This window comes from Solea senegalensis, linkage group LG7 (genome assembly GCF_019176455.1).
Source record: "Solea senegalensis isolate Sse05_10M linkage group LG7, IFAPA_SoseM_1, whole genome shotgun sequence".
Lineage (NCBI taxonomy): Eukaryota > Metazoa > Chordata > Actinopteri > Pleuronectiformes > Soleidae > Solea > Solea senegalensis.
Window position 1 is genome coordinate 5,029,268 of NC_058027.1, and position 26,336 is coordinate 5,055,603.

The following is a 26,336-nucleotide window of genomic DNA, read 5'->3' on the forward strand; positions in this document are numbered from 1 at the left end:
GTGTGGCCCCCAAGGCCAGATTTGGCCAACAGATCAGCTTTAGACTACACCTGATGTCTTGCAAAGAAAAACACCCCACAATCAATAAAAGGCAGCATTATGAACCTAAGGTACCCCAGACACATGTGCTCCCTTTGGCACTACAGTTACACCAGTTATAGATTACACTGTGTGATGATGCTGTACAAGTTGAATGCATCGTTCACTTTGCAAGCATATACGTGATGAAACACACAGTTGGACTTTTATTGGGAAGTGATCACAGAAAGTGCAAAAAGTTACAAAAATATAACTCATGGCCCGGAAGTGGATTTTTTTTGTTGTTTGTTTTAAATGTAAGTGTTATTCTTGAATATGTTGAATTACAGGCAGTATTATATTAGACATACAAATGCACTGGATGTGTCACCCTACGCTTTCTTTGTCTTTGCCAGCATGACACTCCCACACGCGTATAATGTGCCACATACTGCATTCACATCATGTCCATGTTTTGGGAGGTCCAGAATATATTATGAAAAAGAAGATTCCATTCCCACCCACACCGACTTATAGTCCCTGTGAAGCATGTTTTAAAAAAAGTCCATATTATTTTAAAATCATGTAAAGCGCTGAGAGATACCGGTTTACTCGCTTAAATGTGGACAAACAACGTCGAACATCACTGTCTTTGCATGGAATAATATAACATACCGGTTCACGAAGTGTATACTTCTTGTATTAGGACAGTTGTGAAATGACATAAAACTAATAGATTGAAAGATATTGAAAATGTATATTTTATTTTGCAAGGAAAATGACTGTAAGTTATTATCTGTTTACAGTGAACCAGGTTTGTTCTGCACATGTGCAAAGTGTGACTTCCTATTTCCACTTATGTGTAATGACTAAATTATATGCACATAACCACATGTATACACTACTTAAACCAAGGATAACATAAATAATGGCTTAAGGTTTCTTAATTAATACGATTGATTAAATAAAATGTGAAATGTGCATATTGGGTTTTTCGATACAAATCTCATCACTCAACTTGTCTCTAGCCACACAATTATCAAAAGTCAGTTCTGTTATGATGCACTTCTTCAATTTCTGTCCCATTTTGGTCTCCATTTGTAACACAGCCACCCCCACAACACTGTAAACTGCTTATGTTCCAATGTGGGAGTCTCTGTTAGTCATGCCACCCCCGGTCTCTCTTCAGCTCCTCAACTGCTTCTGTTAAATTGAATACCAAATCAATGTACTCCAGAAAAGACAGAACCACCTACTGCACACACAGAGGGGCAGAGCATGACATTTTACCTGACAGTATAAATTAAGAGGTTTGAAAATAAGTTTAAATGTTAATTTCAAGTAAAGATGTCCTGCGCCACTATTCTCCACCATGCAGGATATAAGACAAAAGTAGACACCTCGCTTCTTTATGTCCTAATCTGTTTATCCTTCGCAGCGACAAACCAAAACTTCAGAGCGCGTATAAAAACCTCACATCGCCGCCAGCGTTCCATAAATCTCGCCGCGTTTTGTTCATTCACCTTATTTTTGTTGCCAGCACTGACAGCGTCACGCACCACCGCCGAGGATTTACCGCGATGACTCCGACATTGTGGGGTGAAACATGATCAATTACGGTGTGCCAAACGTTCACTTCCCTCTTTCTGGCTCTTATCACTCCGGTGATGGATGGCGAGATACTAATCCATGCTCTCAGATTCTGGGTGGTTTATAGAGAAGGACCACCGTTAATTAGAGTGACAGACAGGTGGAATATATTATGCATAATGAGATATTTTTCCTCATCTTTCTCCCGTAATTGGAATAACTTGCATGGGGAAAGGTTTCTCATTAAAATGGTCTTGTGTTTTAGAACAATAATGTTGCATTTCGTACTCATATTTAAGGTGTATTTTAAATGTAACCAGGATCGTATAACCAAATGATCACCGCATATACGATCAACAAAATTACTATAATACCAAAGTCCAAGATGGTATTATCGATCATCATCAATTATTAATCAGTTCCCAATTTAATTGTTACATTTTCAGCTTCTTAAATGTGAACATCCTCTGGTTTCTTTGCTCCTTACGACAAACAAATCTTTAAAACGGAATCATTGTGGTTTGTGGACAAAACAAGACCTTTGAGAACATCGTCGTTTCCAGGTTTGCGAAACACTGAGCAACATTTATGCGTTTATTATACACCTGGACTTTAAACATTACCTTTAATGAATGTGTGTGACATATTTAGTCCTGCTGATTGGACATAAAACCTTGGTGAAAAGGCCCAAGGTGAGTACCTTGCTGCACTGAAAGAGGCGTAACAGGTGCTTGTTGCTGCTGTTCTTGGAGGTTGCAGCTCAAATGCGCTCTCTCCATTCTTATATTGCTTCTATAATCGTCACCAGCCATAAACATCACCACACGCCACCTAGTACGAGTAGTGCTAGTAGAACTACTAAGCCTAATATCTTGGAAATTGTTCTTAATTCTTAATTTAAGGTATTACATCTTACGCTTGCATGAAATCTTAACTGCACCTGCTCCTGGTGTGCGTGTTCACTATTGGTATTGTGTTAAAAGAAGTAAAAACCACAATCACAGATCGGTGTGTGTGCAAAATATAAGACATTCTAAGGTATAAATGATTAGTTATTAGGGATTAAGTTTGCAAAATCAAGACCATAGACTCATTTTAAATATTTTTTCTTACAATTTCTTTGCTTGTGTTTACCTTTTGGCCACTTTTGTCTAGTTTTTCGTCCCGTTTATCCTAGTTTTAAGGAACGTTACAGTATGAAGAATACTGTAGATTTACAAGCTAGTCATTAAGTATTCTAACCAAGCAAAATTTGCTTGCCCCATTGGCTAATTATCTGACTAAATACAAGAAAATTTAAGTACATTTACGAAAATGTGGCTGAGTTCTAGTGGGGCTGTCTCTGCAGTATACTATACTATGGATTTAGGAAATTAATAGTATACTTTTATGTGTTGACATGATGTTGTGTGTTTAACCAATGACATTTCACAGTATGTTCTCTTGTGAGTTTAGTATTTTTGTGAAGAAAAAATAGAATACCTTATGATTAAATTGAATAGTGTTTTATCATTCACTTAGATCTGTGTAATTATACTCAAGTATTCGTATTCACATTAAAACGTTATCTGACGCGTGTTGTGGTGGGGTCAGTGGAGGTTCACTCATATTTTGTGAGTGTGATTGTGAGTCAAACTATGGAGCCTTTTCCAAGGCATTCTTAAAGGTCTGTGTTGTGTCACTATATAAAGCCGCAAGCAGCTATTACATCGATAACCGAGCTGTAAACAAAATATAAAAAAAAAGTAGCTGAGAACTGAAGTCAGTCGATGATTTTTGGGGAGGCAGGCAGGGAGCAGAAGAAGTTTAGCTAACAATGTGGCCTTTGCTGATAAGAAGCCCATGTTGGACTGTATAGCTCTGCGGCTCAGATAACCCATTTCCTCCTTTATCCCCGTTTTGCTCTGTGTTGTTGTTGGTCATCTGGAAGTCAGTTAAAGACAGTGATTTATGCCTGGGGGCTTCATGCAGCATGGCCTCATTACACACAGCCATTTTGAGAATCAGTAGATAATTACAGTATACATCATCGACCTCATGGGGCCCAGCAGGTACTGTCATTGCAGCGGTCTGTCATTTAGGCCATAAAGGCTAACAAAATTAACCAAACTGGAATTTTTTTTGTTTTACCTTCATTTTGAATATAATTTGTTCCTGAACTTATATGAATTCTTATTGGAATTTAATTATGGTCTTTTAAATTGACATTTCTAATTGCCCTATGGTGGATAGGTAATGATTTCTTGCTAATGGTATATCTTTATCACCAATCGAAGCAAATGGCTGCACACACAGAGCGTAGCTCCACTCAAGTTCAGCGCTCTGCTCTTTTTAGACCTTGTATTAACATCCGTCCTTAGTGATCCACGCGTATGTGGATAGAGTTATGTGCGACTGTTCACACCTGGCATATGGGATCGGATCTGGCTTCCCACGCCCTTTATTCGTGTTTGCTCACAAGAACAAAGTGATGTTTTTAACAAGTCTGATGGTACAGATTTGTCTGATGTCAACATGTGTGTGTGTGTGTGTGCGTGTGTGTGTGCACAAGTGACAAAGAAACGAGACGAGCAGAGCAAAGTGAATCAAAGCTCTACTCGCTCTGCTGTAACATAATAATGTATGGGGAATTTATTTGGCACTGGAGTGAAACACTTTGCGGTTTGTGTGTCTTAAACTTGTGTTGTTTTTGTGTTTATGTCATTGGTAAAACATCAGTAAATACCGGTAATTAATGTTTAAATGAAACATTTAGTAATTCTATTCATGTGAATGTTAATTATAGTATTAATTGTTAACTGTTAACATTTATTAAACGTCTGAGTTGAACATTTTTTTTTCCCTTAATTGACAATTATTAGCACTAAATAATTATTACTTAACTCTGTTATGCATGACTTTTCCTTTATTAACAGTCCCTATTGTAAAGTGTAAAACACGGATCCCTGACTTTATACATGTAGGAAGAACATTAATAAAAGGTAATAAATGCTTAAATAAAGTTAATCATGCTAATCCTGTACTCCATTGAGTAAATAAGGATAAAGTGTGTTTAAATAATGCTTAACACTAGAGTTAAGTAATTATTATTTAGTGATATTATGCATAAATGAAGTGTCACTTAAAAGATGCTTGAATAATGTATGAATTAGTAACTTAATTTACGTGAATAACATTAATAAAACTTGAATTAAAACTTAGTAAATGCTTATAACAGCGTAAAGTAATGTTAATTGACTGTACATACTGACTGTAAAATGTTACCTTATTTGATGTTAAAAAGCCAAACAGACGAAAGCTAAGCTAGCAATTCTAACTGACTTCTTTTCCCAATTCTTCACGAAGGGGACATTAACTCGTGCCCGAACTGAACTGAACCCTGAGTATCTGGACCTTCGTCCACGAGCTGAGCTGAACCCCGAATACTGGACCCCTTGCACCCCTTTAGTGAGTACAGACGGTCCCGTTTCAACAGTCACCATTCATTTGACACAAGTCATCACTGTCAGTAATCTCAAATGATGTTGTGCTGAAGCATCCGTCATGATTCCTTCGATCCAGTGTCATTCTTTCCATCCATGCTTCCATCACTGAAACAGAGTTCTTCACATTTTTTGCCCTCTTTACGATGTTAAATATTTGTTTTCCTTCCTCTTAGTTACGATGACATATTGTACTTACAGCATCATTAAATGTGATGCTAATAATGATGCCAGTTTTACTTGAGTAATAAGTGTTTGTCTCATTACCTCCATGCTCAGAAAACACAGAGCCTGATAGTCATCTGGGGGTTTGGAGGAGGAGGTTTGCCCATGTTGCTGCGCTTGCATACTGGTGAATGTTAATGATGTCAGTTTTTCTTACGCTCCGTTATCAACGGTAGTATAAAAAGATGGGGAGGGGTTTCTAGTAAAGTGGGAGTCTCTGTTTATGCTGCCTCCATTGCACAACACAATGTGCTGTCTGCAAACCCCTTAGTCATCATGAGGCTTGCACTGGAGAGTGAAGAATCTACACTCGGTGCTCTGTTTTCTTCACTTGACTGACTTCCTACCTGTTCACGTATCTACACAATCAGCCACAACACTGAAACAGGTTCTTAATGCTAAAAAAGGATGATGATGCACATGGATTCTGGAGAGGCCATGTGAGGACAAAACCCAGAATTTCCTTTTGAGCGCACAATCCATCCCTTCATCATGATTTGTTCCTCCGCTTGTTCTTCTGTTATGTCACTAGGTCGCAGTAATTAGCCGTGACCTCAGTAGGAACCTGAGATGTTGCGTGCAGAGCCGTTTGGGCTCATAGAGCGAATTACTGCGAAAAAAAAAGAAAAGGACAGAAACAAGTGTACTCACTGTTCTTTCCAGATTTTACAAGGGTAGAAGCGCAATATTATTAAGCCTTAATGAAAATACAGAAATGTTACATGTGGGTGTATAATACGTTTTATGGCTGCAGTCTAATAATTGTGTTTTTGAGACTGGACAGAAAATGGGAGCAGCAGGACCAGTATTGCATCTGCAGTGTTGCCACAAAAAGGGAGCTGAGCCAAAAGGCAATGCTCACAATCTACCAGTCGATCTCAGTTCCTTACATCACCTGTGGTCATGAGTGATGGGTCATGACCGAAAGAACGAGATCGCGCGTACAAGGGTGACTGGGGTCTCCCTTAGAGATAGGGTGAGAAGCAGCCATCTGGGACAGGAGCCAGTTGAGGTGGTTTAGGCACCTGGTAATGATGCCAGGGCATGAGGTGTTCCAGGCACATCCAACTGGGAGGAGACCTAGACGCAGACCAAGGACTAGGTGGAGATTACATTTCCTCACTGGCCTGGGAGCACCTGGGAATCAGTCAGACGTTGACGACGTGGCAAGGGAAAGGGAAGTCTGAAGTCCGCTAGAGCTGCTACCCCCACAACCTGATCTCGGATAAGTGGTCTTTGCTTTGTTTACCCTTAGCATCGGGTAGCTAGCTAGCAGGTTACATAATATTTGTGTTTTTGGATTCAAATCAGGATATATGCATTAATCTGTGATATCAATATGGAGGGATCTATTTAAAGGGTAACTAAACCGCCTCTTCTGAGGCTAACTCCGCCTAATGCCTGATTATGAAAAATGCCAAGAAGTGGGCTGAGAGAGAGAGAGTGGGGATTAGTGCAGGGGTGTTGACTGGTAGTAACATCTGACGACGAAGCAACACCGCCATGGTTTATAAAAGGGGGAGGAGTCTGGGAAAAGCACGCAAGATTAGACAAGAAGGTGACAAACCAGTACCACTGACGCAAAGTATGGACTAAGATTAAAATTTGACCTGAGGCAATAGATAAATCAACTTTTGGAGTGGTTTATTTCTTTGTTGCATTAAACCATCAGAGTAGATTCCAGTGTTGCTTGTTTTAAGGTACATTTGTGTTGTGTCTTTCAGCACTGAGTTCTTATACAGAGTGATATGCATGCTGAACGTGTTCATCTTTGTGCTTAATCACTCAGTGTAGAAGTCCTGCATGGCATTAATGTTTTCACACAAGGAGTGCTTGGGAGCAGATGGATTGCGCACTTGCGAGATAATGATGTGCTTTGTTTAGGAGGTCAGTGACCACTCACGAAACACTGTCTGGCCTTACAATTTTCGCATCAGGAAATGAAGAAAGATAAAGATAGACATATGAGGTGTTATTTCTTTAGTGGCTACACAGATTATGAATTTATTTCCGAAGCATGGAACAATAACATTGCATATCCCTGTAAAAAGTCACCCGTTGCTATTGAATTCATTCTTGTGGGGGCAGTTGATGCAGCATGAGTGAAAGACACTAACGGATCACTGGAGTATGTTACATCAGAAATACTAGGGATGAATATTCAGTTATTTGCTTGGTTATGAAGTAATTTGACTCTTCCTGATATATATAAGACACAAAAGAAATGTGTTGCATTTACGTAACAGATCTACTCAGATGACAACCTAATTTCTGCATATATATATACATACATATGTATATATATATATATATATATATATATATATATACATACATATGTATATATATATATATATATATATATATATACATATGTATATATATATATATATATATATATATATATATATATATATATATATATATATATATATATATATATATATATATATATATATATATACACATATATAGTACCAACATATCTTCTGTTTTTATCTGTTGTAAAACATCACACTTTTTCCTCTGTGTATTCTGTTACAATACACCTTAATGCTTAATAAAAACAACAAAGATGTAGTGAGGCATCATGTGAATCTCTCATCAGACTGTATCCTTTAGGATCTCCTTCAAAGTAAATAGAACTGCTTGTTCACTGTGTTCCTGAATCCATGAAATGGAAACCCCAGTGATGATATGAATAAAAAGAAAAACTCAATGAAGGATTCTTTGTACCAGTGGCATTGCCGCACCTTGTCACATACAAATGCATAATTGCATACTGCTATTATGTCTTCGGAAGTTGTGTTGCTTTCTAAACTGCTTTCTCTTATCAAGACAGTTTTCTCAAACATACAGAGAGGTCGGGGGAGATATGTAACATGAAATATGGAACCGTCTATGTTTTGCTCCTCCCAGAAGCTTTCCTCCACTGTCAATATTTTGGCTTTAGCCTGATTTAATGAGGAGAATTTCTCAAAATATCTACCCCAAGCTGGAGTCAATGGGCAATCTCTCTGGCTTTGTTAAAAGCACTGCGCTGTTTGCTTATTGGGAACTGACTGGACTAGGAAAAAATACACACATGCACACACAGCATTGCCACAAAGGAGGACCCCCTTTCTTCTAGCCCAGGAGGGAATGATGACTCTCATTATCGCCTCAAAGCAAGATGACCACGGTGCCCCCCTATACTCCGCAGCCCTATTAAGTTACCAGAAAGCTTTATTGTATTGGTGTTCGATAATTTCCTTTCCTGTGTCGTTGGGAGCGCATCGGGGAGTTGTTCCTCGGCGAGCGACAGGGTCGGAGGGAATGGCGAGAGCTCACATGAAAAGGCACAGTTGGGCTTGAAATGATTCCATTCAGTGGGTCTTAAATGTTTGGGCTCACTGTCGACTCTGCACTCATTAGTTGTTTCATTTTAAGCAAAGTTAGCGACGCGGGAATAAAGGTGCTTGACTCGCCACGGAATGGTTGATAGTGTTGCTGCAGCAGGATTATTATGTTTTACAAACACTGCAAATTGATTCATTGATTTACTGGACTTTTCTTCTATTCTTGTGTCCCCAAATTGATATGGATCGATCTCGTGAGTGCCTTGTTTATTTATTTGTATCGCCAGGGTTAGGAGTTTGTGTCTGTGCATGTGTTTCTGTGAGAGAGCCCTTTCCTTTTATTGCTTTTCCCTTCCTGCTCTCTGAAGCCTCTTTCACACTTTAATTAGCAGGTATACTCAGGATTTGCAAAACGTGTCGGAGCCATGCAAAAAAAGGTGATTAACACCATTCCCATTGCCAGAGTTTTTTTTTTTTTTGTTTTGTTCTGCTCTGTGGTGTTTGCACCACCCTTGGGTGAGATGTGATGTCACAACTGCACGGGAAACAACATGAGTTGCAAGAAGACGACAAGATCATGTCGCTCAGTGACATTAGTGCGGTATTATATTGTGTCTTTTGATTTGTCAGTTGATCTGAATGATGAAATAAAAAAAATAAAATATTGTCCAAATTTAGGTTTGCTGGCATGGAAAAGAGTTCCACTTGTAAAATGAACTGCCCCATTTTGAGGCCTCGAGGTTCACGATTTGTGGAACTGTGGAAAAAGACATCACTTGCAACTAGGTACCAATTGAATGATGTTAGCTGTCAATGGCACTGGTTTTTCCTCTAAATGTGAACATTCATTCATTCATTGTCTACCACTTTATCCTCCACATAAAGGGTCACAAGTAGCTGGAGCTAATCCCAGCTGACATAGAGCGTAAGGCGGGGCACACCCTGGAGAGGTCGCACACGTAGCCATTCACGCTCACATTCACACCAACCATCAATTTAGAGTGTCCACGTATCTGCATGTATTTTGACTGTGGGAGGAAACCATGCACACAGAAAGGACCTTGATCAGATCGCAGACCCTAAACGTGAACATTATTTCCAAAATTTACATCATGTTCTATTGAAGAAGAACTGAAACTGAGACTTTGAAGTCATCAGATAAATGATTACTGACATTACAAATCAAATGGCTGCCATTGAAATGGAGTTTGTTGGGTTTGGCTATTGATTACTTCTGTCTTACTCCCTTTGTTTCAATTTTCCAACTAGAAAAGTGCATCCATTTCTATCTATGTTCAATACAGACATGGAAAACTGCCACAAGACGGACTGCATTGCAAAAGAAACCACACAGGAACTTGCATCACGCCGATCTGAGACGAGACGTTTGTGTCGCAGAATCACTCTAATGCCATTCGAATGCCGATTAAAGAGATTCCTACAGATCAAAAAATGGATTTAACCTGGGTTCAAACAGGTTTTTACACCAGTGGGAATTGGGTATAAGCTCCTTGAATTCTTTCTTACTGGTTGTTGATTGATCTAGGCTAAAACAAAAAAAAGGTATTTGCAGGTCACCCAGACTGTGAAAGGACTTGTCTAAGGAAATCAGGTCTACAAGTGTTGATGCTGTTTTCAATTCACACTCTCTGTTTAAGATGGCTTTCATATAGATTGCATTTGTTTGCTTGTTATTTTAATTATTGCAGGAAACAGGTGCTATATAAATAACATTTATGATACGCTTACTTAACCTCCGTTATTTAAGTTCGAACATCACCTAAAGTTGTGTCACAACTTAGGCGGATCGTGGAAAACGGTGACCTTAAAAGGTGGCACATTATCAGCAGCTGGAACCCTGCAGGTTTTCTGAGCCTCCACTGCATCAAGGTGACATTATGAGACGTTGTCAAAAACAATGCTTGTAGGTGTCACGGTGGAGGCTGAAAATGAGCCAGTGACAAACACAGTTACGAGGTTTACACGCAGGATAAATGTATTACTCCCTGAAATGTACTTATTGACCAAGCCTGAAAATCGCATTAGTAAAATGCGACAGACACTTGGAGCTATTAATGCTGACAGTATTTGGACGTTTGAGGGAGACTGTGATGGAGTGCTAAATCATATTTGGGTGCTGGCTGTGATGAGAGGCGAGGCATTACAGGGGGGTTTGGAAATACAATAGCCAGCGATACCACAGTAATAACCACAGTGTGGATACAGTGTGTTAGCTGTAGTTCTTCCACTGTCAGTTTACAGGTTTCCAAAAGCAGTCACGTTTACGGTCTCATTCAAATTTAAAAGTGAAAATTCACCTGGCGTTAACTACTTTGAATGACATCATCATGCTATATTTGCATATTAGATGGTGCCATTACATCAATTTGATTATGTTATTTAGGCTTTATTTACATGTAAACTGATTGGTCAGATGGAAATTTAAAAGCAGCTTTGATACCAATGTCAGTTTAAAAGTAAAAAAAAAAAAGTAAAAATCTTTAAAGACTATATTACATTCAAATAATCGCCTCACTCTTCTAACGATGTATGTTTCTCAATTGTGTCGTGTTTCACTCGCTGCTGCTGTATACTAACAAATGCTCCCGCAGTCTGTGTGATCGTGTTGCTTGAAAATGTTAAACTGTCTCGATCACGGAGGAGCAAACAGAGGCAGAAAAATACAGACACCAGAAGTTACACGCTGCAGCTGCAGAAAACAATATATTGTATGATGTTTTTAACACAACGTTAAATCAAAAATCAAACCACAACAAGCTTTATCAAAGTCAAGACCTTTGAATTGTTACTTTTCCAAACCGCAAGTATCTGCAAATAATAATGTTAAAGCACCAAGCCATGATAAAGGATACATAGGGACCCTATATAGTTAAGTTCTTTGGTTGTGTTATTAAAATGATATTTCTTAACTAATCCCGAACCCATACTCTGCCACACGCAGCACAACAAAAAACTTGACAGAAAACCTTTTTTGTAAAACGTAAAAAGGGGAGAAAAAAAAAAAAAATCACCTTTCCAGACCGTTGTAGAATTTGAACAGCAGCGTCGTTTTCCACAACACTTTGTGTTGTTGTCGTTGCATGTTTTACCAGCTCTTTGCGACGGGGACATTTTAAGGCGATACTCAGTCACGATGCTCAGACTGGTGCAGTTGTCGCCGTGTTTGCCCAAGACTATGTCTCAATCAGGTGGAGCAGAGAAATGCTCCATGGACTGCAGAGTGGTAAATGTGATAAAAACCATAGAGACGAGGAAAGGCCCGGGGCAATATTACTTCATATGAAACCTGTTCTGCTCTTTTCTAAAATTCCGAATGATATTGCTTCCATACATTACTATGCTTTAGTCAGCCGTTTCAATGTGCTTGAGCACTGATACAGTATTCATGATGGAGACCACTATTCTAATGTTATGGTAAGGTGAAAGCTGGCTGAAAAAGGAATTGATATTACGCCGAACACAGAATTGCACTGGGAGACTTTGATTTGTTTATATCCAGGTAGCTGTCTCTAAATAAAGCGATATTTCACTTGATTTTTCCCCAGCAATGCAAACCACATGCGTAAACTACACACGCTTCCCGCTTCATTGATTTGAATCGTCATCTCATCCAACCCTTTATCATCTGAGATGCCTCTAATATTACGTGGAGGATTCCATGTGTTCATCACATACAGAAAAATCAATGAAAGCGATAAACAGTATTTATATACACTCTGTCACTTACTTGTGACAGATTTATGCACTGTGGTGGTTGCGGGAGATGGACTGCATTCAATGCATTGATGTTTGCATTGTGCATGTGCCACTAGTGTTATTGTATAACTGTGTTTGGACTGTTGATGATGGGGGCTTTGCGTGTGCCTTTTAAGGATTGCTTTTCTTTCATTCGGGTCAGCTACACAGTATTACACAGGAATCCTGGGATTAACCCTTGGAACACAGAGCATTTTGACTGCTTTTTTCCATTACTGTGTTTACACATCTGTATATACAGAGGGTATATACAGATGTATTTGTGAAATATGTCACATTTGTGAAATATGTCACAGTTCAAAGTTCACTTAGCTCTAATTTCGTTGACTTCTGCACAAATATTGCTGCTTTATATCACTCCTAAAAATGCAATATAAAATGAATCATAACTTTGACTCGACAACACATAAGAAGACCATCCCCCTGCATTTTTAAAGCCTGAACATGTGATCTATAAACACCCCCAGGATGTCCATATAAGGACTTGTGTATTATTCCCATGGCAAATTACCAAGAGCGCACCAAAGATTAAAGTTTCAAAAGGAGAAAAAAACACCTGCACATTTTTTTGTTGTAGTTTTGTTTTGGTCATTCAATCTGATCGTCTTCGAGGCATTAAAGTGATGCTGCTCTCAACCAATAAGGCAAGGCAGAGCCACGGTATTAGCCAATCAGAAGTAAAGCAGGGCCGGTTGGACCTGTGCGGCTGCAAGGATTGTGTAGACACAGTTGCCGTCCTGTAATTTATGTTTCTTCTCTCGGCTTCGATAACGCAACTAGTTCCCAGTTCAGAACCATAGTTGGGAACCTCTGGTACCACATCCATACACCTCGGCCTACCCCTAGCTGGTAACTGGCCCCTCTACTATTACTACTATTACTATTCCTGTTGTTATTTAGGAGTTTCATACAGACTGTGTCTGTGTCGCATCACAGGACTGCGGTCACGCTGTCCGCCTTTAAAAATAATTGCACGTCTACACCATTTACTTTGGTAGACGGCATCCTGGGGTGTTCAGGAGCATGATTTAAATGAATATGTTCCGAATTAATTTAAGGGAACGTCAAAAATAAGGAAATAAAAAGAAAACATTCACATTATTTTCATCACAACACATAAATATGACACAGAGATGTGCTTTATATATTATAATACATATTTTTGTATCTCACACAGTCCCATTTATTTCTCAAGGAGAATCAACACAACAACAACAACAACAACAATAATAATAATACTAATGATAATTCCACCACTTTATGCCTTTTTTAAATTACATTAGTTGACTGTTGACTTCCATTTGGTAATATATGTTTTAAAAGCTTAATAAATGAAACTACTCTTTGTTCCAAGAAAATTCCAAGAAACTCATTCGTGACCTTCATGGTCTCAAGTACCTGTGTGGTAATTTTCAAGTTATTACAGACACCTACACTTAAGTATTGCTGAAGAGACTGAAAACACTGGAATTACACAAGAACAAACTGACAATTCAAAAGCTGTTCAAAATCGCCCTCTTTTTTAAAAAGTTATTGATCTTGAGTATTTAAATGGTGGAAATTAAAGTCTTCTTACTACTACAGAAGGTCGGCTAAGTGCATGCATGTGTGGGATTTTGTTGAAGTGTGATTTATACAGTTAAATACAGTATATATACTGCTAAATTAAGACAATTCTACCCATTCTTATAGTTTCTTTCACAATGCATTGGACAGGCTTCTTATGGCACCAGTGTGTGCAGCGATGAAATGCAAGAGCTATCGGTCGAAAACACACCATGACTATAGCTAAAAGTGCCCATTCCACGCCTTCAACAAACAAGCACATATTGAATGGGCACTGCACTAGTACAATAAATGAATTAGTGGCAGCCTCAGTCTTTCAATCTGTCAACAAAAATGATAAGAAATCAAAAACCAACCAAACCAAGAGTCCATATGGGGGAATCAGGCTTGAGGGCGGGGTGCATTTCTTTCATGTAGCTAGGTTCTTCCTTTAGCTCATAGAAACATGACCCACTTAGTGCCAGGCATGAGGAATTGCAATACTTAAAGGTTCACAAACAATTGCTCACCGATGTTCCACTGCAAGTCGTCGAGTGCATTCAGTGATACACAATTTGGAAGCACATGTCATGACTGAGGTTTGGCTCTCTTGGGGTGTGTTCAAAGCAGGAGGGGGATGCAGTTGATTGGGTCAAGGTGAGGAACAGGTACAGCAGCTGATTGGTTGGTCATTCCTACTGGCAGCTGGAGGAGCCAATACCAACAGCATGCTGAGGGGAATAACAAATGGGGGCATTGCATTTCTTATCCAAATCACGTCAAACGTCACCACTGGTGCCCTTAAGAAGCATAACTGCGAAGTTAGGAGTGACTTGCTATAAAATGGTACGTTAATACTGTGAAAGTGCAGTATCTAGGACACAGTCATTTCCTCTAAATACACACACACAGTAATTCGCTGTGAAAGTAATGCAACCGGTCGCCGGCAATTTACTGTGAATGTACGGTGGAATGTTTTACAGTGTAAATCATGCAGTGTGGTTATTAATGCGGCCACAACTGCAGCATTAATCTCATGCACTTTATTCATATGTTAGAATAATGGGTGTTTCTACATAATGTGGAAACCCATAGCTATACCTGCCTAAAATCATACGGCGTCGCAAAGTCGGGGAGCGAATGCAGCGACTCGGATTAAGCTGCAGTGACTTTGTGCAACACACCACTTACTCTTCTTACCGTTCGACATTCGCTGAAGGTCAGTTTGGCCATTAGCTAGATCAGCCTAGCACTGCATGCCCCACCTCTCCACTCCAATTCTTCTCATCTCCCCCTCTCCTCCCTTCTCCTCCCCCAGTGTGAAGAGGGATGCGACGAGGCTAAATTTATCTTCATAGAAAACCCAAAAGCTTAGATGTTAAAACAGAATCCCAGCCAGCTTTGGTAACCGTCTTGCCGATGGTGATCAACCCCACCTTTTTCGCGAGGTGTCTGTCAGAATAACATGCAACCCTTCTCCCCATCCTTCTCTCTTTTTTTATTCTCCCACTCAACTCCATCCTCTCCATTGCTCTCCCTGTTTTTTATTAACAATTGAGCTGGTGGCTTGTGATAACTGGTCACTCCTCCAGGCGTTGAAAGGCAAGGACACTCTATTATCCTAGCGAGATGGATGGGTTGAAATATTGCCCGCAAGTGGTGGAGCCTGCCAAATCCTCCAGTCTTAAAACTCCTTTGTCTCTGACAAGGAGGGACATTAGTGTGAGGGCCAGGTTCTTGGACAGGGCTACGCTTTTCTGAATACAACACAGAAACAGTGATGTGGACACATGTGGCTCCTGTGTGTGTGGAAAGCAATCCAGAAATTGCATCACATTATTCGCCTGCGGTACTGTATCTGAGCTAAACCGCTCCCGTTGCCCTCTTCGCTCTCCTGTACGTGCATGACAAATTAAAAGCGAGAGAGACGACGCTTTAGCATGACTAACATGTTGCAGGTGAAGACGCCAGGTCAGTTAAGCGGCGAGGTCGCGTATGAATTAGTCTCCTAATTATCAATGACCTTAACCTTGCAAGAGTTCCACATTTGTTTTAGCCTCCATGTCTCTGTCAGTTGCATGTTTGTAGCTGGGCAAGTGTCCACTTGTTGTTTGTATAAAAAAGGTACAAATGTCTAAACAGGATGATAGTAATAATACAGATGTGTTTTCCTATTAAAGGCAGCGGATAGTTCTCTGTGCCTTTTCAGGACGTCATCCATTTTAACCACCTCTGCTACAGTTTCTGGGGCAAACCCCTGATGAAATTTTAGAGCGTGGAAGGAAATATTCAGTGTGTTGTCTTTTATTTTTTTTGCATTTTAATGCATGTTTGCTGCGTGGTCTGCTGCCAAAGCTCTCCCTGTAAAGTGCAAACACGCATGGAAACTAGGACTAGGTCTTAGGTTGTTGTTTTGACTGTGGCATAAATTGCTTAAATTGCATTTAAGGTGAAATTGGTGGTTTAATTAACCCCGATGCTTTTATTTATCTCAATGCAAAATTGGTAACTCATCGTATAAATGGCTATTCATGGCTGGATGCCTGAATCAGAGCAAAATAGCAGGTCTTTTGGCGTCTTCTTCTTCGATGTTATACAACATTTGGCATCTATGGTGTTGTATTAGTGGCTCCTTGTCCTCTTTCCTTCTCTACCATAGATGGTAATTTAATAGTGAACATAGTCCTCTTGTTGCTCCCATTTGGAAGCCTCAAAATTTGCGGTTTTTGGAGATGTCACCTGCAACCATGCTCCTATTAGAGTAAATTAGCTGCCAATTGTTGAACTTTATCATCTATTTTGCTCCAAATGGGAACATAATTAACAAAATGGACATTGTGTTCCATTGAGGAAGAGCTGAAACTAGTGAATGAGACCATCAGGAAAATAAAGTAGAAACTCATGTTGACTTTGAATGTGTCACATTGCTGCCTTCTGCTAGATTTAATCATCCATGACTCTTGCCTTGTGTCTCTCGGGGTCTTCTGAGGGTATGCAGTGATTAGAGTCAACCAGATGTGGTCCAATGAAGGACCATGAGGGAGTAAAGGCTATATTCCATGTTGTCCAGTCTCTCTGAACCTCTTCAACACAAATACTGAATACTTCCATGTTTGCGATAAAGAAAACACAGCACATTTCCCTTGCTGCATGCAGGCTAGGCTTTTGTGGCATCAGCACGGTCATGCTTTACCTTGTCCCCCAACCAACGAGGACCTGCAATGAGAATCAGACCTGGAAGATGCAGTTGTGTGACCACCTCTGAAGAAGTATGGTTTGGTGCATCACCTTTTCAGGGGAAAAGCTGGGGGAAGAACACAGATGATGTAGTAGTGTTCCATTTCTCATTTTACCCAATCCCCTTGCCTCTTAGAGCTGAGTTGCATGGGGTAGCGGTTCAAATCAAGACCAAACGAAAGAGGACAAACCTCCAAGAATGAGACATATCGTCACATAAACAGACATGAAACGTTTTTGCCAGAGATGCAACATACTGCCAACAACTATGGCCAGCTGTTGTCCTATTGCTGGCATGGACTTATGCACTTGTATTATGCATGCAAACATGTCAGTTTATGTTAAGCACAAAACAATGCAAACTGGTTTTGTCATGGTTAGCATAGCATACCTCAACAGGAATCAGGACACACGATGACTACAAATGAAGACGCAAGTGGTAAGGGCAAAACACAAATACTGGTGCTGGAGTTTAAGGTTTACTGGAACTCTACACTATACTGCACATCAGTAAATACACTGATCAGTGTATATTTAATCGACTGCCGCTGTTATTTGCATCAGGAATACACTGCTGTTGAAAGTAGAACGTCATGTGTCTTGTCACCTCTTGCACTCAGTGCTTTGCCAGGAGACAAACACGTCACGTTTCCTTTGCCGTGCGCATTCCTGCTGCAGAGCAGATTGAGTAACAAGGACAAGAAAGACACCTTTTGTTTATAAATCCAGTTATGTTTAAAGGAGGGAAGAAATCATGCAGTGTCAAGGGTGAGCGTCTCAAAAGCTGTCTTTGTAGGTTGTTATTTTAAAGAATAGGGCTTTTTTTTTACTGTGAGAGCAATAAGTGTTAAATTGTTCAAACACATTGTTTACATTCAGTAGCAAAGTAGTGTCAGGGTGAATGGATGGGCGCAGAATAAGACTCACAACCTTCCAGTTGAAAGGCAACTTTCTCTACCATTGAGCTACCATGTATTTAGAATTTTCTTTTAACCAATTTTTAACCATAATTCATTTACAGCCAAACGTGTTAAAGTAAATGCTATAGAGGTTCTCAACTGGCAGCGTAAGCTCCACGATGGGGAACCCCAAAGCTCCACAGCGGGCCCGCATAGACCTTTTGGATTTAACAGTGTAATCGATGACTTTGCATTTTAGTTCATTTTTGTAAACAAAAACAACTTCCAGCCAAATTGCTGAGTATCACAGCAGCAGTTACAAAACGCTGATGGAGAAGCTTCTTCTGCAAAAACATGTGTCAGGAAATTCAATCGCAGAGCTGCCATTAAGAGCCAGAGCTGCACGGACTATTAAAATACTATGTGAATGACAGCGAAATCCAAGTTATGAAATAGCACATTTAAAAAAACAATTAAACATCAAATCATCCATCTACAGCAAATAACAACATTTTACTCAAACTGTAAAATGTTCAATTTCTCTACATACCAGGAAGATTGATGGTAGCGCTTTTCAAGCCTTGATGACCCCTTAAAGCTGCTTTATATTACAGTGGCCATTCACCAGTTCACACCACGCATCTATGTGCAGCCCACTGCCATCAGTTAGGAGCAACTTAGGCTAACGGGTCTGGCCCAGGGACACATCGGCATGTAGACGAGTGGGATTCGAACCCACAGGTCCAGTTGAAAGACAACTCGCTCTACCAATCATCCTCCAGCAACCCACTAAAAGCTGCTTTACCATACAGTTTTCCCATTTCTTCTGTCACGAGGGACACATCTGCATTTACACTACAGGGAATCAAACCCTAAATCTTTCAGTTGAAATCCAACTCACTCGATCACTCATCCGCCATCGCCCCCCTCAATCTTTTCCTTTAAGCAATAGATTCACTTAAAATGTCCATCTGGCATTTTTTTGGACAGAAACGTTCAGATATGAAGTTCACCACTGCCTCAAGGTGTTCTTTTTTTTTTTGCACCGCATGCTTATTGTGCATGCATCTTTAACTGAATTAAAGTGTGGCATCTTTGTTATTGTTATCTTGTATGTGTACGAGGTTATTAAAGAGCCTCGCATGTTAAGTCATTTGTTATCTCTGGCATTCTAATAAACATGTTAGCTTAAGGCAGGACCTGCAGGTTGTCTGCGCTGTTCAGATTGATACTCCTGCCATATCTGGAGCTTATACACCTCATTATCCTAAGAGGATGCTTAAGACAAGATGAGTCTGGTGCAGAGGATGTGGGAGACCACACGGGAAAGAAAAACTGCTTCACGTACTTTTTTTAAATAGGCCACAGCCATACGTGCATTTAAAACCGCATTAAGTATATTGTCTACGAGAACTGTGTGTAAATGTCAAAAAACACTGACTCATATGTAGTAGAATTATTCAGTTAGGGTTCGTGGAGATGGATGTATAAGGCAAAAGGGAATAAATACACAGAATTAAGACATTTAACCTCATTGACCTGATTATTCCCCACTGAGAGACAGGCTTATTTTGATAACTTTTTTTTTTTGCCTGACACTGGTTCTTGACACATCCAACCCCATGGGTGTTCTGTCAGGGAAGGTTTGATTTTACTAATTGGTACCAGAGCTGTTAATTGGAGCTGTGGAAACAAGAAATGTGGAATCTGAGGTTACTCTCCTGGGAAATGTGTGTGTGTTAAACCTTATTTTCCACCTTTTCTTATTTTTATTTATTTTTTTCTTACCCTTCAGCTGTCTAATAAGAATCAGTTTCTTGTCTCAACAAAGTGTCCAGCACAGACTTGTGGAAAACAAACACATGTCATACACCAATGCACATATTTGGAATATACAGGTGCATTTTTGCATATATATTCTTGCAGTTGCATTTACTCTTAGAGTTGTGAGGCCATGTTTTAGGGGGATCTGTTCAATTCTGCAGTATATGTGCAGTATTATAAACACAGTTAAAAATGCATTTTCACATTTTGGGTTCCCACTAGCCTTCTGTCCAGACATATTGTGGAATGACACACAGCAGGTTTCTGCCCCATCTCTATTCTTTTTTTAGGGCAAATTGCTTCTCATTGCACCACCTACTGGCAACACCTGACATGCAAAATCCATTATCTTTGCAGATTTGAGGTCTCTCATTGTCTACCGCTTTATTCCTCACATGGGTTGCAGGGGGCTAGAACTAAATTGCAGCTGACATGAGGCAACACCTTGGTCAGATTGCCAGTCCATCGCAGGGCAAACATACCGACAACATACACTCCCACTCATACACTTAATTCTGGGAGTCCAATTAATTATGCAAACCACAAAGGCCCTCATTGGATTCCAACCGGTAACTTTCTTGCTGTGAGACAACAGTGCTAGCCACTCCACCACTTCTTGACATCACATGTAAAGTACATAGTGTATTTAATGTAAAAGAGCACTTTGCGGTCAGTTCTACAATGCCTTTTTCCGGTCAATATTTTGCCTGTGATCAGTTAACCTCCTCTCAGAGGCCAAACAGTCATCCCCTCAACTTCTCACATGGATTTTTCGTCAGCCACATCAGCTGCTTCAAACCCGCTGTGTACCTTCAGGAAATAGAGAAGAGAATGAACAACTTATGACGGGAAATCATTATCTGAAACAGAGTAAACAAACATTTATCTCGCCGCTGAATCTGTCTCTCATTAGTCTTGCGTTTGACTTGTTCACCTCAACTGAAGACGTCATGACACCGACAGCCAAACCAAGAAATTATTTATTTTGTGACGCAAATTGGTTCAGAGAACTGCACTGTCATCTTGCACTGCTTGGGGAAAAACACACATCTCCACAATGTCAACCTTTCAGGAACTGAGGGGGGAAAAAAAAAAACAGTACTTGAAACATTCCAGTTAGATGTTAAGGACATTTCTAAACTTTATTTTATGTCTGTGAGTAGCATGACTCAAAAAGGATGGATTTTAATGAACATTTCTACGAATATAACATATATGTGTATATATACATATATATTATATATATATATATATATATATATATATATATATATATATATATATATATATATATATATATATATATATATGTATATACATATGTATATATATATATATATATATATATATATATATATATATATATATATACATAAAAAGACTAGATCTGGACACTTATGCAGATTTATTGCAAATGTAAACCTTGTAAAATAGAGTGTATTTTTGTAATGCATTGACACTGTTGGAAACTAATCGGTTATTATTTAGCAAATAAACTGATGGGGAAGCCATACAATGTAATATTAGAGGAGTTTTTTCTCTTAGATCTCTTATATCATCTTATCTGTTACTATTAACCAAGCATCATCATCAGAAGATTTGCCAGCCACACAGTTCGGCCTCGTGCACAGATGAGGCTGCAGCAGCTTTTGATGTGTTGCCCAGAGCTCGATACTAACAACATTTCTTGATATGTGTCAGCATGAAACCAACAGTGCAGACAACATGTTGGACTTTGTCAAGAGAGTCATTTTTCAGATGTCTGATCCATCCGAATGGACCAGGACCATTTGTGGGTAATTAAAATCCCTACTTACCACCAGAGCATCAATTGCTCGGCTTTGAATCACATAAAACATTTATGATTCTTCTGTTGTGGGCGACTGGAGCAAGTTTTCTGCTGACTGCACAATTCAACCGCAGCACATGCAGTTAGATTGTTGAAGGGAATATAACCTAAAATATATAAAAGCACATACTGTAATGTCAATTCAATACATTATACAATAAGTTGTACTTAAACCCCACCTGATCTTTTATTTATATAATCTTAGAAATAGGGATGCACATGATTATCCGCATGATATCAGTATCATCCAATACTGGCTTTAAAATGAAGTCGACAATGATGACACAACTATTGAAAAACCTAAAGTAGTATGAGTAAGGGCAGTAGTATCAGCACAAGCGATCCAGATACATTGGCATATCGGGTGCAGCAGCTGCAGTGGAGAATTATGGCATGATGAGAGGAGACGACAAGGTGACATTAACCAACGATTAAAGCATTATATCCAGTATATTCAATAGCCACTGACAACATACTGTATATGACAGAGAGAGAGAGGCTTAGCTACTGTAAGCTTGGCTGAAGCTCAGTTGTGCCTCGGTGTCCAGAAGACAATGATCCACACAGGCATCTGTCTTCCTCTTCGCTTTCAGCCTCTATGATTTACATATCCCCACTGCAGACACTGATATTTTTTTCGCCCGTGTAGTGGAGATGTTTTTGAGAGAGGTGGTGAAGCCCACCGAACCCATAGCTGGCTGTTGAGGTGCTAGGAGTAGTGTCATCTGGTGTCAAGTATGGCGGTACCATACATAACAAAGTAAACATACATACTTTTTCACCGATGATGCACGGTGGTTGTGTTATGACTTAATACAACATGTTTCTGACATCATTTTCCTCCTCAGAATTTACCTTGTATAAATGGCGCAGAGTGACAGTTTTGATGGATTATACAGTCCGGTATGTGTGTGTATGTATATACAGTACACACACACACATACTATATGAGGCTAATAGTGACTAAATAAAGCAAGTGTTACATGAATAAGAAAGTGAAAAACATTTGCCAGCAGATATTGTGTTGTTGTTCCAAGTTGACAAATTGTGTGTCGACACAAAGAGCTTTGTGAAGCACTCTGCAGTCGCCGGAATAGCGTGGCTGTGAACGGTAACTCTCTGACTGAAGGAGTTAAACGTGCAATTGCTCAATACTGATATTCTTGTGCATCCCTCGGCTTGAGATAAAACAGTTTAACCACTGAAATGCATGTAATAAATAAGATAATGGGTGATAAAATGTAGGCCTTGTGTTTTAGCTGTCAGCCATTTAGCAGCACAATCAGGTTGAAATATGAGACGTGCGCTTGACCACATGCACACTTTAATCTACTGTGTATGTTTTATTCATTTGAATAGAGGGCCACATCAATGATGGCTCATTATTAGATAGCCACGGAAAAGCAGTTTAGGAACCCATGTGTATGATGATAAGCATTAAACTTCCAGCGTGTGGGAATTAGTGACATCTAATGATGAGACCACAGATTGCTTCAAATGGAGGACTACTCTGGGTGGGTGGAGCCACCCTTTGTTTTAGTTGTAAGCTTCCACTTCAAATTGCAAAACGCACAGTCTAGCTGCATTTGGGCAAGCTGTAGAAACAGGATGGCGGAAGATGGCGTAAAGCATCAAGGTGTCAAACTCAAATGACCTGGGGGCCAATGAGCAACTAGTCTGGTCAAGAGGGGGCCGGTCTAAAGAAGAAAAGTTGGAAAAAAAACAACTGCTCAGTAGCGGGTGGGCAATATAAGATATCCATGATGACGTTAGACGGAATTTCAAAGTAAAAAAGTGCTTGTTTTGATGTAAAATGATGTAAATTCACAACAAAAACATATTTATGATGCACAAAAACACACAAATAAATAGAAAGTAATGACGAGGATAACTGTAATTAAAACAACCTAAATATATGCAATTTAATGTGGAGTGTAATACATTTAATAAAGCAATAATTACAACCCAATGTCTTATTACTATTGTGAAAATATTATTCTATTCTATTACCTCGCTGGCAGCTGTGTGGGTGGGCCGCTTGTAATTGATTAGAGGGCTGCATGTGGCCCATGGGCCGCCAGTTTGACACCCAAGGGTTTACGCCGTAAACCAAACTTCCCAAAACTTCCTACAAATGTTACAAACTGGACCTTTAAGGTCACAAAATTCATGAAAAGACCTTGAAATAGGGATGGGCATTTCTAACCAAAAGTCTATTTGAATATTTGAAGGTATTTTTCGCTGTATATTCTAAACCCCAGTGCGTGTGAGCTAGTTAAATCAATGCAGGGTTCACTGCGTTTTGAGCCAAGAGGGGCAGCTAACGAGATGCATTCAAAGACCCAAGTAAATTCCATCAGTTTTGCAAGATCTGCAGCGCGTTGAGCTTCAGATCAATGTGTTACTTTAAGATGCTACTGCCACCATAATATATGTGCCACTGATTAGATCATCTCTGATTTTATTTTATACAGCCATTCATCGATACATGTGCTTTTGTTTGTTTTCTATATATTACGTGTAGATCAACGCTCACGCGAATAATCCATTAAAAGCAATTCAAATCTGTCACGTGAGCATACGAAGTCAATGCAAAGATGTATCACGTGCAGTGGGTGCTGTGATGGGCACGACGTTATAGGCGTGTTAAGTTAAGTTGGAATTCTTTGTTAATCAAACCCACATTCTAGAACTCTTCTACTGCACTTTCACGACGTACAATAGGTTTTTCTACTTACAACTTCCTTAAAATCCAAATCCAAATGGATTTACCAGTTATACCAATTACTCTGCTAAATTCACCATATCACCGGTTCTTCACAATGGAACCACAGATGTTTAGCCGGTTTGTTCATGACTCTGTCAAAGTAAATTGAGCAGGAATTGTCTTCAGTCTGACTCTTTATTCATTTATTAATGAATGGGTTAGGGTTAGAGAAGGACTAGCATTCACACTCGCATTCACACCTGCAGTCACTTTAGAGTGAACCTCTGCATGTTTTTGGACTGGGCCACATGGTGCCGTGCGGGTTTTCTCTGGATTCTAATGTGGAGGTTAAAGCAGTATAGACAAATATGCTGCCTAGAATTATGTGCATACATTTTCGTCAAATCAAACTGTATTTGTAAAGCTGATTAGCGTCAAAGTTAATTTGCTGGAGATTCGATAATGCCTGCTCGTGCACGGCAGTCTTTACTTTCTGTTTTTCTTTCAGGCGAACAATATCTTTCCCCCCAGAAGTCGCTTGAAATTAGTTTGTAAAAGTCGTTAACTTCCTAAATCGGCCCCCGAACAACATGTGAGCAAGGACTGGATTGTTTTTGTTTGCCCTCAATCCACAGCAACTATGGTTTGCATTGATAGAATCTGTCAGGAATTCCCTTGACTTGTTTATGTTATTGTCAGTCTGCAGGTACTATTGAACAGACAGAAACATTTAACAGGCAGCTCTTTACAAATGGAGTTACAAAGCAGGGGTGATTTTTTTTTAATCAGTGCTTATACCTGAAGGGCAGGAATAAATGTGAGGATATACACACAAATCTGATTCAACCTTGTTTTGGTGTTTTTTTTTTGATTTTTGGTGGAGAAGGTCATTCCAGCGCCCGATCGCATCACAACGCATTCATAGGGTTGTTTCCCCATTAACACATGCATCAGCACATACGCAAACAAGCCCACGACCTACAGGGACCTGCCAAACAAAATCTGAACAGAGTTCAGTGATGAAGCTTACATGAAAAAAGGTCAAGAATTAAGCCAAGGTGTGGCGGGTTAATGATTAAATAAATGTAATCATATATTTATAAATATTGAAAGAAAAAAAGTTGAATCTCCATGGGCCGAGTGGTCTTTGAAGGCATCATTAGCTGGTTTTATCTGCACATTGACCCTAAAACTAGTACCTGAGGGGCCTGACTGTAGTAGTGCACACATGAGAATGTGAGGCATGGATGGATGAAATAAGACTTTGAAGTGGAATTTCTATTTGAAGGATTATACATCGGGGATTTTGATTCATGCCCTTTTTTTATCCTTGAGGCTGTGAGTGTGAGTGGGTGGGAAGAGTTCACAAAATGATTATTATTGTATTTATTTCTCCAGCTAAAACAATATTTGGTTAATGAGCGTTAAAAAAAAAACCAAAAAAAAAAAACCACACACTTTGCAGATGCAGCGTTGGGTTCCTCTTTCAATAACAGCTGTTTCTGGGTATAGCAATGCAACCTACGCTGCAGCCACATCAGCACCAAAGAGGGAATTATACTTGTTTTCATTACACTGAAATCGTTTTACATATAGTAAATAAACCAGCGATTTCAGGTAACAAGATAACAACTGTGCCTAAAGCACTGAGGAACATAGTATAGTCTCAAATGCCTGTAAACCAAACCAATTGTCTATTACTGCCTTTTTTCCCCTTGTATTTGGAAGTATGAATGAAAAATGTCACAACATCATAGTTTGGATTTCGTATGGATTTCCCCTAATCCTATAGTGTGCGTCGTCATGACCCAGTTTAGGATTGAAATTTGGTAATCTTGGTAATCC

The 26,336-nt window shown here is 39.5% G+C and overlaps 1 protein-coding gene across 4 annotated transcripts in view; it reads left to right on the plus strand.

The window, feature by feature from the left end:
• LOC122772740 (protocadherin-9) overlaps nucleotides 1-26,336 on the plus strand; it is a 253,411-nt gene that overhangs the window by 63,356 nt on the left and 163,719 nt on the right. For 2 of the 4 annotated variants that reach the window (XM_044030974.1, XM_044030977.1), the window contains exon 3: nucleotides 4,954-5,055. The exons of the other annotated variants lie outside the window; for them this stretch is intronic. In XM_044030974.1, the coding sequence (XP_043886909.1) occupies nucleotides 4,954-5,055 (102 nt within the window). The remainder of the gene's footprint in view (nucleotides 1-4,953; nucleotides 5,056-26,336) is intronic. 4 annotated transcript variants of the gene reach the window in all.